This window comes from Caenorhabditis remanei, chromosome V (assembly GCF_010183535.1).
Source record: "Caenorhabditis remanei strain PX506 chromosome V, whole genome shotgun sequence".
NCBI lineage: Eukaryota > Metazoa > Nematoda > Chromadorea > Rhabditida > Rhabditidae > Caenorhabditis > Caenorhabditis remanei.
In genome coordinates, this window is record NC_071332.1 from 8840879 (window position 1) to 8856416 (window position 15538).

General features: G+C 37.6%; 5 protein-coding genes across 5 annotated transcripts; 2 read left to right on the top strand and 3 right to left on the bottom strand.

The window, feature by feature from the left end:
- Positions 1 to 67: 67 nt before the first annotated feature.
- GCK72_018320 (uncharacterized protein) lies at positions 68 to 739 on the bottom strand (the record flags this gene model as incomplete). The annotated part of the gene is made up of 2 exons (XM_003114461.2): positions 68 to 343; positions 389 to 739. The coding sequence occupies 2 exons, from the start codon at positions 737 to 739 to the stop codon at positions 68 to 70; spliced, it is 627 nt and encodes a 208-aa protein (XP_003114509.2).
- Positions 740 to 3900: 3161 nt separating this feature from the next.
- GCK72_018321 (uncharacterized protein) lies at positions 3901 to 8532 on the top strand (the record flags this gene model as incomplete). Its single annotated transcript, XM_053732489.1, has 12 exons — positions 3901 to 3940; positions 4014 to 4075; positions 4119 to 4226; positions 4279 to 4434; positions 4486 to 4546; positions 4845 to 4979; positions 5047 to 5141; positions 6842 to 6936; positions 6986 to 7553; positions 7649 to 8162; positions 8209 to 8399; positions 8443 to 8532. The coding sequence occupies 12 exons, from the start codon at positions 3901 to 3903 to the stop codon at positions 8530 to 8532; spliced, it is 2115 nt and encodes a 704-aa protein (XP_053581402.1).
- Positions 8533 to 8840: 308 nt separating this feature from the next.
- GCK72_018322 (uncharacterized protein) lies at positions 8841 to 9854 on the top strand (the record flags this gene model as incomplete). The annotated part of the gene is made up of 4 exons (XM_053732490.1): positions 8841 to 9010; positions 9057 to 9353; positions 9431 to 9555; positions 9601 to 9854. 4 exons carry the CDS (start codon positions 8841 to 8843, stop codon positions 9852 to 9854), a joined length of 846 nt encoding a protein of 281 aa, XP_053581403.1.
- Positions 9855 to 10010: 156 nt separating this feature from the next.
- Positions 10011 to 10470, bottom strand: GCK72_018323 (uncharacterized protein; the record flags this gene model as incomplete). The annotated part of the gene is made up of 2 exons (XM_003114233.1): positions 10011 to 10097; positions 10357 to 10470. The coding sequence occupies 2 exons, from the start codon at positions 10468 to 10470 to the stop codon at positions 10011 to 10013; spliced, it is 201 nt and encodes a 66-aa protein (XP_003114281.1).
- A 2950-nt stretch (positions 10471 to 13420) lies between these two features.
- Positions 13421 to 14520, bottom strand: GCK72_018324 (uncharacterized protein; the record flags this gene model as incomplete). Its single annotated transcript, XM_003114311.2, has 4 exons — positions 13421 to 13537; positions 13595 to 13805; positions 13914 to 14220; positions 14334 to 14520. The coding sequence occupies 4 exons, from the start codon at positions 14518 to 14520 to the stop codon at positions 13421 to 13423; spliced, it is 822 nt and encodes a 273-aa protein (XP_003114359.2).
- Positions 14521 to 15538: the final 1018 nt, after the last annotated feature.

Below are 15538 nucleotides of genomic sequence, written 5' to 3' on the forward strand. Positions count from 1 at the left end.
CTACCTATACTCTGACCGAACACGGCTTGAAAAGTTGAAATTTACACTTGAGAACAAGAAGGAGAATTTAAATGCGGCGAATTTTGCGAGGCCTTGGTCCAAGTTCACAAAGTGGTGTGTGATCCGTAATGCTGACAACGCGAACACCAGCAACAGTGAGTCCTTTCACACAAGTCATTCGACCTGGCCCAAGTCCTTTGACCTGTACTCGAACAGTTCGAATTCCTCTTCTGACAAGTCTCTGTCCGGCTGCTACTCCAGTAGTTTGACCAGCAATGGTTGTCTTCTTGCGGGCATTTTTGAAGCCTTCTAGGCGGCACGATGTTGACGTGATCACTTCATTCTAGAAAGTATTTCACATTTATTGATTATTTACCCTAATACATACTTTATTATCCATCACTGTAACCAGTGTATTATTCTTACTGGCACGAATGTAAACCAACGGCAGTTCATGATATGCAACTCCATCAAACTGCTGTTTCAACGTTTCAGCTGTTGGTAGCCGAGAATCCAATGATGACGTGTTAATTGCTGTCTGTGCTCCTGCTCCCGTCGTTCCCTCCATTGTTTCTACTTGTCCCGTAACAATACGAGTTCCTTGCCTGTGAGCATCACGGATACTGTCAGCAGCCCGGATTGATGCGTATATTGTTCGCTGCTGCTGAACTGCTACAGACTGGCTTGCCGTCTGGAGACAAAGTCGGCCCAAGTCACTAACCAGACGACTGAATGACATCTGTGATTGTAATTTAAATATCAAGCAATTCTCGTGGAAAATTCAAAAATATTAAAAGTATAACAAAGTCTTTGCAACTTTTGAAGAAATTGAAAAAAACTATTTGAATTAAAAATTCATTTTATTAAAAAGTGAACACAGATCCCGGCTCTCATCAAGAAAATGTGATTGATTTATAAATTCGGAATGTCATAAATGTTATTTAACTCCAAATTCCAACATTGTACTGCATCACGGATGCATTTCCAGCCATAAGCTCCTCGTCGTCACTTATTTCATCTTCGATTGGTTGTAGGGAGATGTCTCCAGTACCCCGTTGTAAATATTCTGGTTCGTTCTTTTCCAAACCTTTTCCTGGTCTGTAGAAGAACTTCGATCGGTTCGGAAACACTGTCAATGAGTTGTTCACTGGCTCAAGTTGATCTTTTTCCATTATTGAACTGTGAAGTGTTTGGAAACGTATTAGAAGAGACTTCAAATTAGCCGGAGAAGTATTTTCAGCGCGTTTCTGGAAAAAGAAAATTTTGCGAACTTAGAAAAAAATAAAATAAAAAATACTATAAGATCAGACGGAATCTTACCAAAACGGTGATTTTGAATGCTTCAATCTCTTCCATCACTTGTTCCAACGTATTCGCTTTATTTGCTTCGATATATCTTTCAACAACTGTAAAGAGATCTATAAGCTTTGAGAAATAATAAATTCGGTACCATTCGAAGTGCCCGGTTGATCAGAGTCATCGTGCTGATGTTCGTGTTGAAGCTGATGTTGTTGTCGATGATGCGCATGATGATGATGGTGATGATGATGAATATGTTCATCAATTTCCTCTTCGACATCTCCGTCGACTATCACTATTTCATTATTAGGAGCTGAAAGAACATGTTGGCTCGAAATAACTTTTAAATAGTCAACTTACACGAGAGAACAACCCGCTCATCGACACACGACTTATCATCGATTATTCGATCATTGGAGCTCACACTGGTCACGACAACCTCATTACCAACTTCCACGTCTACTTCTCCCTCGTCTCTACAACTAGAATACTTATCAACAGGTTTAATCGAGAAATAGACAGATAACTTACATAAGGTCATTTCCTTTGCTCATAATATCTTGGTGGCTTTGATATTCTTGTGTGACGACGACTTCACTGACTTCTTCTTCTCCGACAACCATCTGTGTCTCTTGAACATATCCATCAACTTCGTATTCACCCATTTCTATTGACATATATGGCTCATCAACCATTTCTTCTTCTTCTTCTCCTTCTTGCCCATACTCATCCTGATGTCCTGACTGTGAATCCCCAGGAGCCATGTCGAACGGGACCAGAACACCGTCTTCACGACGTGTTTTTGCGAGAAAAACTCGAGGTCTCGGCCAATTTTCTTGAATGGCAATTTCAGAGGTTGTCGGTCTTCTTGATTCAGAAAATCGCCGTGGAACCAATGATGTTTCAATTCCTACTTTCTCCAATAATTCTTCTTCCCACAATTCAACTGTTGTCGGGATGTTAGTTCTGACCCACTTTTTTGTACAAGACACTAAAATACTTTTGAGCTCATCGGTGTCCACAAAACAAATACGTTGAGCATAAATGTTTTCCCCGGAATAATTCAAAAAGTGGTGTCTTAAGTAGCCGATAATTTCCATAGGGGTGCATTGATCCATTTGTTTTTGGGCAATGATGTATTTGATGACATTGGGAAGACGCATGCGGGCATCGTGACCATAGTGATCTCCGCAGAATTCGGCCGTGACACGTCTGAAAAGAAAGTTATTTTGAAGATACGAAATAAAACTCATTTTTAGCGTTTTTCTTCAAACTAACCCATCATGATGCTCTGTTGCATGAATATAAGCTGTACATGTGAATCCAAGACGAAATGGTCCTGTTCTCTCGCTTCCGGTAGTCTTCTCACCCACGTTTCCACTACGATTGCACGCTAGAAATATTCCTTTACCACGTGCACGTCGTTTAGCTCCAGATTTGTGACGAAAGTGCGCTCCTCCCTCAGCTTCTAGCCAGAATTTGAAACGCTAAAACAATTAATAGAAAAAACGTATGAAAAAGTTCAATTCTTTGACATACGTCGAATGTTTGGCGATCTGGAAACGACATGTTATGAATTTCGGGATGAACATCGTGCTCCAGACGAAGATGATCATGGAATTCATTACGAGTCACGAATTCAGCCAGACACGATCCGCAACAGTAGAATCGTTTTTTGAGCTCCGGATGAGCAATTGTATCATTATGACGACGACCACATCCGTTGTTTTTATGATAGTCAATTGTCCGGCTCGCAATCAATTTATTGCAGCCGTATGGACATTTGAATCTTGGTTGTGAATGCTAAAAAATCATATTTCAATGTATTACAGCTTGCGAACGCTGAGAGTTTTTCTTGAGTCTTTGAAAAAATTTGTGGGAGAAGGTTCTAAGAGGTTAACGACATCAAAGAAAATTGGGCATGGTTGACTGCAATCACGCCGCACACAAATTCAAGGAAAAGTGTGCCGCGCTATTGCGATAAGCTATGAAGGTTCCTGTTGGTCCTTGAAGTTTTTTTCTGCCGTTTTTCTCGATTTTCATGGTTTATCTCTGCTTATAAGATTTTTTTCAAAAAAAATTGTATATTACCTTCAATTGTAAATATGGATTCACATACATCTCTTCGGCAAGATGATGGTCCTCTATTTCATCTGTCATTCTGTAAAATCATACATTTAACGTGTTATAAGTTTACAAATCCGATAAATAATCGATAAACCAATGAGAATTGAAATGTGACTTCAAATTTTTTCGACGAAGGTTGATCGGAGCCAACGTTGTTACTAGCGCCAATGAGGACGCGAGAAATGCGCAAACGAAAATCGATGTGTGTCGCTCAGCGCACCGAGGTTGTTGCCACTTTTCCACATAGTTTGTTGTTGTAGTATCATCTTCCGATCTATAACACTGACTAATACGTAAATGGAATATGAGATATTGATTCATTCAAGAATAAATATGTACTTTCTTAATCAGTGGGCGTCTGAAATATTGAACATTCCTCATTTTGCTTCTCGTTTAGTTCTTCTGTTTCGAAGGTTTTTTTTCCAGAATATACCTCAAGAATATCGAAGTCTCATAACCAGAAGTCACAACACCATGGCTTTCAGGCAGAGCTACGGAATGCCTTCTTATCCTCGTGAGTTTTCTAGCCTCAAGGCATATGCATACATAATGAAAAGAGCTTTAAAGAAGATAACACATTTATTCAGACTATCCGCAGCAACAGCAACAGCAGATAGTGTTTGGACAAATGAGAATGCCGGGGCAACATGTATGTCTCACTTTTCGAATTGCAATTAATAATTCTTTTTCAGCAACCACCACATCAGAAAACCCATAGCAAACCGGAATTAACACCAGCTGTGTTTGTTGGAAATATATCTGAAAAGTGTAGCGATGAGTTCTTTCGACAGATTTTAAATGTAGGAATAGCGATTTTCTTTATTCAAGTTAACTATTAAGATAAAATTACAGGAATGTGGCGAAGTTGCTAGCTGGAAACGTATTAAAACAGGCAACGGAAAGTTTAATGGCTTTGGATTTTGTACTTTTACTGACCTAGAAGGAACTTTGCGAGCTCTTCGTATACTTCATGAGTTTCATCTTGGCGACAAGAAATTGACTGTCAAGGTAAATTAATCGACATAACAAATTTGATTCGAATGTGGTTAATACTTATAGGCTGAAGGAAAAGTTCTGGAAGATTTGCGGAGGGATGCGATTGAGAACAGGAAGAAACAAGGTAAGATAAACTATTCCCATTTTTTCTCCGGACAATCCAATTATAAATTTCTCGTTTGAAGCATTATTTGCATCATCGGTTAGGTAACACGTTGTTTTTCTGCATGATTTCACCTTATATATTCATTGTAACACTCTACATCGCTTGTCTGACAGCTAGTTTGCACTTTCTCGTTTCAGTTTTATCTTTTCGTACTTTTTTTGTCTATTTTCTTTATATATTTGTCTAGAGCAGAATTGTGATATATTGACTGAACTCAAGATGACATCTTTATCTGATCATAAACATCTATTTTCAGGAAAAAAGGAGCTGAAACTCAAGCCGGATGAGCTTCCCGCTGATGAAGATGATTTGAAAAAAGATGAAGAAATTCGACTAAAAATTCTTAATTGGATGGAAACAGATCATAAGGAATTGTTCTCGATTACTGAAGGTGAGTTAGACTCCTCCACTATTGGAGTTGATTTGATAGGTTTCTTATAATAATATAAAAAATTCAGATGGAGAAATTTCCGAAGAGTCTAAAAAAGCTCGTGAACAAGAGGGGAAGTCTGAAAAGCATGCTCCATTAAGTACATCTACATCTCACAAAAAGGTTAGTCTTTTTTCTCGTCCATACCACGGGACCAGAGCCGGTTCTGCTCCACGGCGACATGAGAGGTGACCATTAGTTATTAACCACTATTTTCCATAGAATTTAAATTTTACGATCATTTTGAATATTCCATATAGGAACCTGTATAACCAGCCAAGAATCAGGAACGCAACACGTAAGTTTTGACCGTATTTTCTTATCTTGTTATTTAAAAATTCAAATTTAAAAAGTAAACGGTTACGAAACACGACACAGAATTATAATGACAATGATCACGGTAAAATAGTTGTCTCAAAAAAAAGTATGCAAGAATCCTATGTTCTAACCATCGCACCATTCCACTAAAGAAACAATGTTTAAATATTTCAATCTTTATGTTTCAACTTCACTATTCACCTCTGAAATGCATGTGTGATTGTGCAAACTAATGTGATTCTGAATCGGCTTTTGCACGCTTTCCCCTACTTTTCTTTCTGTCTCCACTTCTTTTTTCACAACCCTCTCTTTCTTTTTTCAACACTATATCTTTGTCTATTTTCGCCTTCTTTGCGTTTTTCATCTTGATTTCGGCATTTTGTCCAACTGGTTTGATGTGATTTCTTCCAAAAAATTCGACCGAATATTATCACAGTAAAATCCAGCAGAGATCTAAAAGTTCCAGATATTCTTCTACCCTCTTCTCTTGCTCATCAATGATTTCGGTGGTATGTTGTTGAGTGAATGAGTGTATGTCTTTGCTGTGTGACCCCTTTTAGTCGCTGCTCGAGGAGCCATATAAATTGCTCCGCCGAGGCTCTCATTGGGGAATTGCACCCTTCCCCCTCCTGATCCTCATTTCTATTGTTCCCGAGTCTTCTCATTTTATTAGTATTTTCTTGAAATTACTGCCAATTTTGTAGGGAAAATGAACGATACAAGAACGTCTTCATCGGTAAGAAATGTTTTATTTCTGGTAATGCTGCCTAAGTTTTTTGTTTTTCTTTTGTCAACTTCTTTGATTTTTCTTGCAGCAAATTAGATGAATTTATCAAGTAGGATAGTTTTTTTGTTGGTGTTCAGAGTGTCTTCAACCCGCATTAACCCATCGCTTCAAGCAACTCTTACGCTTCCAATCTAACTGTTTTTGATGTGCTGTTTCCCTCAAACTCGTACTTCTTCCCACCCAATACATCCACACTATTACTATTTCTGAGGTCATAACCACAGTTGTCTTTGTCCTGTACAGTATATCAAAATCGAATTTGCAGAAATGAGTGAACTACTGGAAACCCATTAGTTTTTGCCCAATTCCGAGTCGTAAGTCATCAGCCCTACATCCCCTGTAAAATTCATTTGAATCCGATTTTACTTTGGTTTATTTTTTACGAATTGCATGCCATCTCAGTCACCCTTTTGTGTTTGAAAGTTGTTGGTAACCCTGTATGGAAAAAGGTTTTATTAACTCAAGGTGATGGTTTCAAAATATGTCATTTCAAAGTGACAATTCAGTAAGTGCTACTATGTGTATGTCTCTGTGTCATATCGATTTCACAAAACTATTTTCATATTCTTTCATCTCACTCTCCTGCTCTCTCATTCTCTTGTCCATCAAAATTGTAATTACAGAAATTCTCATTTGAAAATATTGATGAAACATTCATGTAGACAAAATGCTATTTCTCAAGATTAAATTTGTGCCTTTTCAATTTCACTCATTGCAGGATGACTACAAACGAAGCCGTCACCGTCGGAGTCGGACGCGAAGCAGAGAGCGAACTTCACGTCGATCCAGAAGTAAAGAGTCACCTAGAAATAAGTGAGTGCATTCATTGGCGACGCAAATTTCAATTCATACTGGGTTTCAGAAAATCTCGACGAAGCCGTTCCAGCTCCAGCTCATCATCTGAGTCGGACTCTTCTTCATCTCGTAGCTCATCGTATTCGTCTCGTTCTAGATCTCGTACTCCTCAAAGAAGCAAAGCATCAAAACGGCGGCGTAGTAATAGCCGCGTTTCAGAAGATAGCGACGATGCTCGTGAAAAAAGGCAGATGAAACAATTGATGAAAGAAAAAGAACAAGCTTATCATGCTCGTCTCAAAAGATGGGAATCAAGAGAGCGAGGAATGTCGAAGAAATATGAAAGAGAAGAAAGAAAAGAAAAGGATCGCAAGAAGTCTCTTCAAAAAGAAGGAAAACGTCTCAAACTGTTCTTAGAAGATTACGATGATGAAAAAGACGATCCAAAGTACTATAAATCATCTCAATTCTTCCAACGAAAGAGAGATTATGAAAGAGAACGAGAAGCAGATCAAAAGGACAGAATTCAAGAGATACAAGAAATAGAAGAACTCAAGAAACAGATTATGGAAGAAGCTGCGAATGATGAGAGTATAAACATAGATGAAGAAGCAAGAAAAAGACATAAACTTAAAGTGAGTAAACGATTCAATACATTTTCGCAAATCGTAATTTACCTGAACATTTTTTGTTTTTTTTTCTAGAGATACTATAAATTTCAAAGTTACAGGAAGATGAAGCTCTCCGGAAAATGCGAGCAGACAGTGGAAGTCCAAATCCTCATCAACCACTCGGTCAGTCTGCAAAAGGAGATAATGGAGAATCGTCGAGTGAGGATGAAAGCAGCAGTGAAAAGAATAATGCTGAGGCGGACGGGGTCAAAATGGAACCAATGGATCATGGGGAGGGAACTTCTGTTCAACAAGGCGAAGAACTAAATGCTCCTGGAGCTGTGAATGGTGGCGCCTGGAAATCTATTGGTGATGATGCGACACTGAATCCACAAATTGCACGTCCAGTTGCTAATGGAAATCAGCCACAAGTGAAGAAAGAGGCATCGCCACTACCTATTGTTCAAAGACTCAATGGAGTTTTCGGGAATGATGACGATGAGGATGATGAGAATAGAAAGAAGAAGCTGAAACCATTCCAGATAACACGTGAAGAACGAATGCAAGTTATGTCAGCTGAAGAAAAGAAAGAGTTAACCAAACAAATAATTAAGAAGATTCCCCTCACAAAAGGTAAACAATCTTTCTAATTAACTTTCAAAAACGTTTTTAATTACAGAAGAGTTGTTCGTTCACAAAATTGAATGGGATCAGTTGGATCGTAAATGGATGGACAACAGAATTCGTCCGTGGGTTGCCAAGAAAGTTAATGCTTTTCTTGGAGAGGATGATCAGTCACTCTGCGACTTTATTTGTGAACAAATTGGGAAACAGGCAACTCCAGAAGAGATTCTCAAAGACATAGCAATGGTAAGTATTGAAGATTTCGAATAAATTCAATCGGCGTTTCCAGATTATTGATGAAGATGCGGAACAATTCGTGATCAAGATGTGGCGTCTTCTAATTTACGAGGGACAAGCTCGGCGAATGGGAATAACTTAATCGAATGGAAATAACCTCACTGTTTATATGTTTCATACCAATTTACCCTAAGTCCCAGTCGCACCCAAGAATGATTTCTCATTTACCCAACAATACTTGGTTTTACCCGTCTACATTTTACTCCGGCCAACCAAAAAAAAACCCCGCTATTTTTTTATAACTTAACATTCAAGTTTTATTAAATAAATTGTATTTTCTTGATGATATTCGAACTACCTGAAACTTCTATTCTGGCTAATACCTTCAAAAGTTCTTTTTCATGTAGTTGATTCATCTAGTACATTGCCTCATCACAGATTCATTCCATTATGCGGGTTCGATGGGCGATTTCGTTGGAAGACACAATTACATCTCCCACCTTTCAAAACATATTCAGGCGAGCAGTGTTATGTGCATCGGAAGAAGATGTGGATCAACAGAGGAGATTTCGATTCAAAGAAGATGCACTGGCTTGTCTCATCGGTAGATTGATGCCAAGGTTTGAATTTCAAAAAGATAAATCAATGAAATTCTTGTAATTGAAGAAAAGCCGCCGTTCTTCATACATCGAATTCTTGGTCTTCATTGGAGTTCGTCCGTACCGAAATCGGAAAACCCTCTCTAGTTCAGTCTTCTTCCGCTCCAAATTTTGAATACAATGTTTCTCATCACGGAGATCTCGTTGTTTTGGCTACAGGTGAAACAAGAATTGGTGTTGATGTGATGAGAGTTGATGAAGCTCGTCGAGAGACAGCTGTTGAGCAGATGGATACATTGAAAAGACATTTCAGTGAAGAAGAGATTCAAACAGTGAAAGGAGGAGAGAAAAGCGAAATGAAAAGGTTCGTACTGGACCGTACTGGATGGTTCCATTTTATTAAAATTAGTTCAAATTCACAATCAAGTGAACTATTTGCAGATGGCATGCATTCTATAGGATTTGGTGTCTGAAAGAGTCAATTCTGAAGGCAACAGGCGTCGGACTTCCTGATGGATTGCACAATCACACTTTTCAAATGAATCGAAACTATGATCATATTCCAGGTGAGTTGAAACAGTTTACTCCGGAAAAAATAATTTTATTATCAGGAAATTCCACAACATCATCTCTATATTTTCATCGATCCACTCCCCAACCTCAATGGACTTTCGAAGAGTCGTTCATCGGTGAAAAACATTGTGTAGCTGTGGCTTCGGAATCCTCTTCACCTTCAGAAAACGTTATTCCATTTGAAATGAAATCTTTAGAAGAGATTTTAAAAGACGCTGATTTTATAAATGTAACTGCTGATGTTGATGAGGAACTTGAAGTTTTCATGGAGAAACCGAATAAACCATTTTAAGATATTGATCATCAAAAGAAAACAAATGGTGAAGAGAAAGAGAAGACAGTACACCAGGAAGTAAAATTAATGTGATAGAAACATGAAATGAGCATTTCTAGATGGTAGAAGAGAATGTAAAGAAGCAATATTCATCGAAAGAAGACGTCGTTGTTCTTATTTTCCGGGTCGAAGACCATCCCCACGACCGATCGCAATGTTTCGTTTCATGTATGGAAGGAATTGACGAGCTGCGTTTTTCTCCTTAACGAAACAATTAGTTTTGAATATTAGAGACATCGAGATCTGGATGATTCGTCTCACTAAGAATGTACTAAGAGAGTTCATCGTTCAATTAACTGGTCATATGATTCTGACATCTTTATGGTGCTCTTTGTGAAACGTTTATGATTCAGTAAGAACTAGAATCGAGCAAAGAACCAGACCAGAAACTTGTCTCTCGAAAATTCTATTTTTGTGACAATTTTTGAAAACCTACAGTACTCTAAGAATTCGAACTCACATCATTCTCCAAATCCACTGGATCATAATCGTAATTCAGCCGGAAATACGGCAGAGCCGCTGCGAGCCCAACGAGAACCATCATTACAAGAACAAATGTGCGAAGAGACAACATTGTTTTGCACCTGAAACTCGGTTTATTCGAATATCTCATAGTGCATAAACATTGAAAACATCATAGTAAAATGTGCAAATGAGTATCATTCGGCAATGAGATGTAGAGAATTCGGGGTCCCTTCCAGGCCACGCCCCCTTTCAGACTCTCTTATGAGGGAGTAGAAAGAGAAAGAGAATATTGAGAATTCAATAAAATGAAATACGAAATGTTGTTGGTGTATTTATAAATAGAGTGAATTTGACATTTTTTGGCTGTGCTGACTTGAGAAATGAATGAGTGATGAATTGAATGGAGTAGAAAAAAGTGAACTGATGATGATGGTTTTTGGAGGTGGAAGACAGACTGAAGCAGCAGAGAGAGGATATATGGCAAATGACTCGTATCAGAATTATTATAATTATGATGTCATTTCGGAAAGTTGTGCAAATGAATGTTACGAGACATTTGCACTTTACTTCCGTCAAGATACGCAATGTTGTCAATTTTTTGAATACTACTGTAGTTCGACACAAATAAGATATCGTTCGGAGCATCAAACGAGGTTAGTTTGGCAGTGGAGACAACGTTGTGAACTTCTTCTTCATGGAGTTCAACTCTTTGCAGAAATAGGAGGAAGGTGAAAAAAATCAAGTGAGTTTTATTAAAAACATGGCCTAGACTTAATAAATTGTCTCCAGAATTTTGACTAAAAGAGATCGATAACTATTCCATCTGGTGACTACTGTGTTTCCGCATTTGGAGACTATTGTAACTCTATCTAATTCGTCGTATCTAATCAGAGTTATTTTTATCACTTGGAAAACTTTATCTCATGGAAGAATAATCCAGAAACTAGTCAACTAATAACAAGATTAACTCAACACCCGTTCCATAAACCAAGTCAACACCTCATTCAAATTCTCTCTCTCTCTCTCTCTCCGCCTACACCAATAATTCATCAGTGTTGATTAGGTCTGGAACCCCATGAGCCAGAAGGTGGTAAAATGAAATAAACAAGTGAGTAATCAGACAAGAAAAGAATAGAAAGGACGTCATCTAAATCTGGATACATGGATATTGACGACAAAAGAAGCGAAGTTTCATAATGAACTTTGAAACGGATGGGTGGTGAAGAAGAAGAAGTCTGATGGTGACGTGACAAAACAAAATGAATATATATATATATATATAAACAATTCTATTTTCATAAGTGTCTGTTATTTGAAAAGCACGTTCCCATGGAAAAGAGTTACATCAATGGTTTGGTAGCTGAGGGATTTTTAGACTTTGCTCCGCATTCGACAGTTCTTAGAATCTGGGACTTCAAGTAATGAAAGGATATCCCTATAGCAAAATGGTAGTCTTCTTCTCTAAATAAATAATCGCGACCTCTAAAATATACAGTTTCTAAAAAGAAAGCAATTGACGTCGTTCAGTTTTCCGTAGTAGTTTCTTCTTTTTCAAACGTTCTGAATAACTGGTACACTTCTGACATAGATCAGATTGCAGCTTTCTCTTTGAAATTTACTTTTTTTGCAAATGACTCACTCATTGTTTTACATAAACTTCACGTCACTTGTAGAGCATTTTATTAATTTGTTCTGATTATTGGTGACTTGCATTCTTTTTGAGATTGCATTGAATGAAAACTTGAATGAAAATGATCTGGTCTCCTAGATTGTTGGTCACCAACTAGAACGACTTTGACGTATTTTTAGGATCTTGAGAAAAGAAAAAAAGATTGATTTATTGTAGTTAGAAATTGAACTGGTGATCAAATTTTTGCTCGTACAAGGAACTGACGTAAATGAAGAAACTTCATGTAGAATTCTGTCGACATTTCTGGACTTATTAATCTGATGTTCGGTGTTCTTGGCTTACCAAAAATGGATTGGTTTACGATCCACGGATACACTTTTTGTCAAATGGATCATTTAATTTTTAGTTAAAGTTCACAAAAAGAATGGTTTTCAAATCGAAGCTGCCATTTCAAGAAGAAATATAAAAGGGAATTTGAAACCTACGAAAGACAATTCTTAGAAATCAAAACACATCAGGAAATCGTGATCAGACCTCGAAAGAACCACAAGTACCGTAGTCTTTTCTTTCAAGTGTAAACATAAATATGAATAATTAAATCTGAGTTTTCTAGAAGAATTACAATAGAGCTCAATGCTCAATAAACCAAACGTGTCGAAGTTAAGTCAAAATCTTCCATTTCTGAATTTGTCACGGAGGTTTCCAGTTTTGTGTACACCTTTTCCGTCTTGTTCCATTTTAAAATTCATCTGAATGTTTTCTTCCTCTTTGCCTTTTTGCTTAAATCTCGGACTTTGATCTAAATGAGTCGTCTCGAATCGAATGAGATGTTTACAGTCAAACTCATCCATCATTAATTTTCAACTCTTCTCTTCGATGCTTCTCCGATCCCTTATATTCTATATTTCCATGACATCATGGACCACAAAGCAAAGAGGGTAGTAGAAGAAGAAGAAACACGAATAAATGATGAGTTGAATTGATAGCTCAACTCTCTTTTCAGGAGGAAGCCACGAGTCGAAGTTGGCAATGAAGACGTGCAAAATGAGATGCTTTATTTTTGGGCCCACCGACATTTTTAGCATCTAGGCTTGTGAGAGAAAAGATGATATTAAGTTTTGATGGATGAGTTGAATGGTGGTGAATTTTGGAAAAGGAGGAGAAGATGACTACATCTGGCAGTTATTGCAGAATCAGATGAAGGGCAAAACTATTCGATACAAGAGACAAATGAACTAAATGAGGAGATTGATTCGAACGAACAGGAACTCGTTCATTTTATAGTGATTTATAATTACCGGCGTTCTTTTTGTTTTCCGTCTGGTAGCTAATTCTGCTTCTCAGTTTTTGAAAGTTTTGTATAATTATCTCAAAGAAGTTCTCGAATAAATGAACTACGGTAAATATGTACTATCAATCTTTATTCCTTTTATACAGAAGTTTTAGTGTAGAGTATTGAAGTGTGTTCTTGCATTCGATGAGACAATGTTTGGATACTGAGACGAGCACGTAGATAACCTTGATCCAATGTCCACTCGCGTACTAGCTGAAAATCAAACATTTATTATTCTCAGACAAGGAAAAATGAAAGAAAAGAACTCACATTATGAAGATGTTCATCACGAACAAAACTGATTCTTCCGATATCTTTCAGAATGAATTTTATGCTATTTCCGGAAAGAGGACCTTCTTCAACTGTGATAAATCCATTGGACATAACAGTTGTAAGAATAACTTCACGAGTATTTGGTTTGATTGTGATGTATCCAGACTCTCGATGAAGATCTTCTTTGTCACTTGACCAGGCGGCAGCGCTGGAATTTTTTAAATTTATATTTTTAGATGATTGGAAGCTTTGAACATTGGGAAATTATTTTGAAAGATCAAACATTATTTTTGGAAAAGGAAACAAGAGAACTCACGTGTAATTTAATGATCGAATATTGCTTCCTTCTGGAATTGAAATCTCAACTTCTTCACTGTATTTAAATGTTGGAATTGTTGGGAATGTAACCTTTCCAGTGTGTTCTCCTTTCCATCTTCCTACCAACAATCTGATGGGCTGAAGTTGTGGATTCAGACGGTTCGTGTCGAATTTGGCTTCATATATCGGGCAGTTTCCACAACTTTTTCTACAGTTCTTCTTGATATATTCTTTTCTTTGGCAAGCTCCACGATCCGATGCAACCCAGGAAGCACATGCACCATCACTGTCCGAACATTGTTGAACTGAAAATTGAAGAATAGTGGAAGAAGTTCAAAAAGTTATTGATCATGTTGAGCCACACGGAACCACCGGAGTATTATAGTTACATTTTCGTATGTTTGATTGGCAGAAGTACCTTTCGGGGCGACTCCAGAAGGCCTTTGAGCGATCTTCGGACGACTTCTTAAAGCAGAACGACCCGCTCCGTGTGGAAGAGCACGGGTTCGGAGGGAAACTCTACTAGGGGCAGCAGACAAGGCGATAAGTGAAAAAGAAAGCAATAATAAAGAAACAAAAGAGACTGATAATGCTTCAAGTCTCATTTAGATTTTCGAAGTTAGTATATTCAAAATAAGAGAAAAAAGAAACAATCAAGAAGCTTTACAACTCACTAGTAGGTGCTACACAAGCCAGAAGAACTCCCGAAACTAGCAATAACCGCATCAGTCAGACCAAGTCGTTCTGCAAATAAAACCAGAAGTGTTAACTGTGATAATCAACCACTTCGATAGACACTTCCTTCTTCTTCTCCTCTTATTTTAATCAAGAAGAAAGACAGTTAATGAAAAAAATAAAACCGTAGAAGGTCATCCACCAACGTGCGTTTTGCCATTGATTACCCACATCATCATCTTCTTTAATTTTCTGTGTTCTTCCTCCTTCTTCTTCCCTTTTTCCTCTTTTCTTGTGTGATGTTGTAGACCGACGGATAACGGCAGAATGCATTAGAATGAGGTGGAGTAAATAAGAAGATAGAAGAAACAGAGAATCGAACAAAAACTGTCTGTACTGGATGATTGACCTAAACGGATACGGATAGCATTGTCATCGTGAGATCCGAACTCTGGTCATCTTCACAAAATTATTTCTTCAGTCTCATCAAAGAGGTTGAATGCCTGCGGAAAAGTTAACTCTGAATAGTAGCTGTGCTCCAACTCTAATAAATTGTTATTAATCATTTTACTGATGAAATTTCTTGTCATCGGACAGTCAACCCCTTCAGAAATGTCTAAAACTGAGAAGAAATAACAAAACAACTGTTATGAACCAAAATCTAAACATGATTCCCCAAGTACTCAATGTTTACTTGAAAATCCCCAGGTTGGTTGTTGATTTTCAAAAATTTTAGTTGATAACTCGATTTTTTTTCTCGACCTCTTATTTCATTTTCAAAATCAAAGTGTCATGTTTGTTGGTCAGCTGACATATTTTCCCATTTGTCCTGTCCTATTTGAACACTATCAACATCTTATGTCTTTCTCTTATCAGTTTTTGAAGTGGTAATCTGATAACACAAGGTGCGGAGTGTCCATCAGTCAGCCTCATTGTCCCTTTCAAACC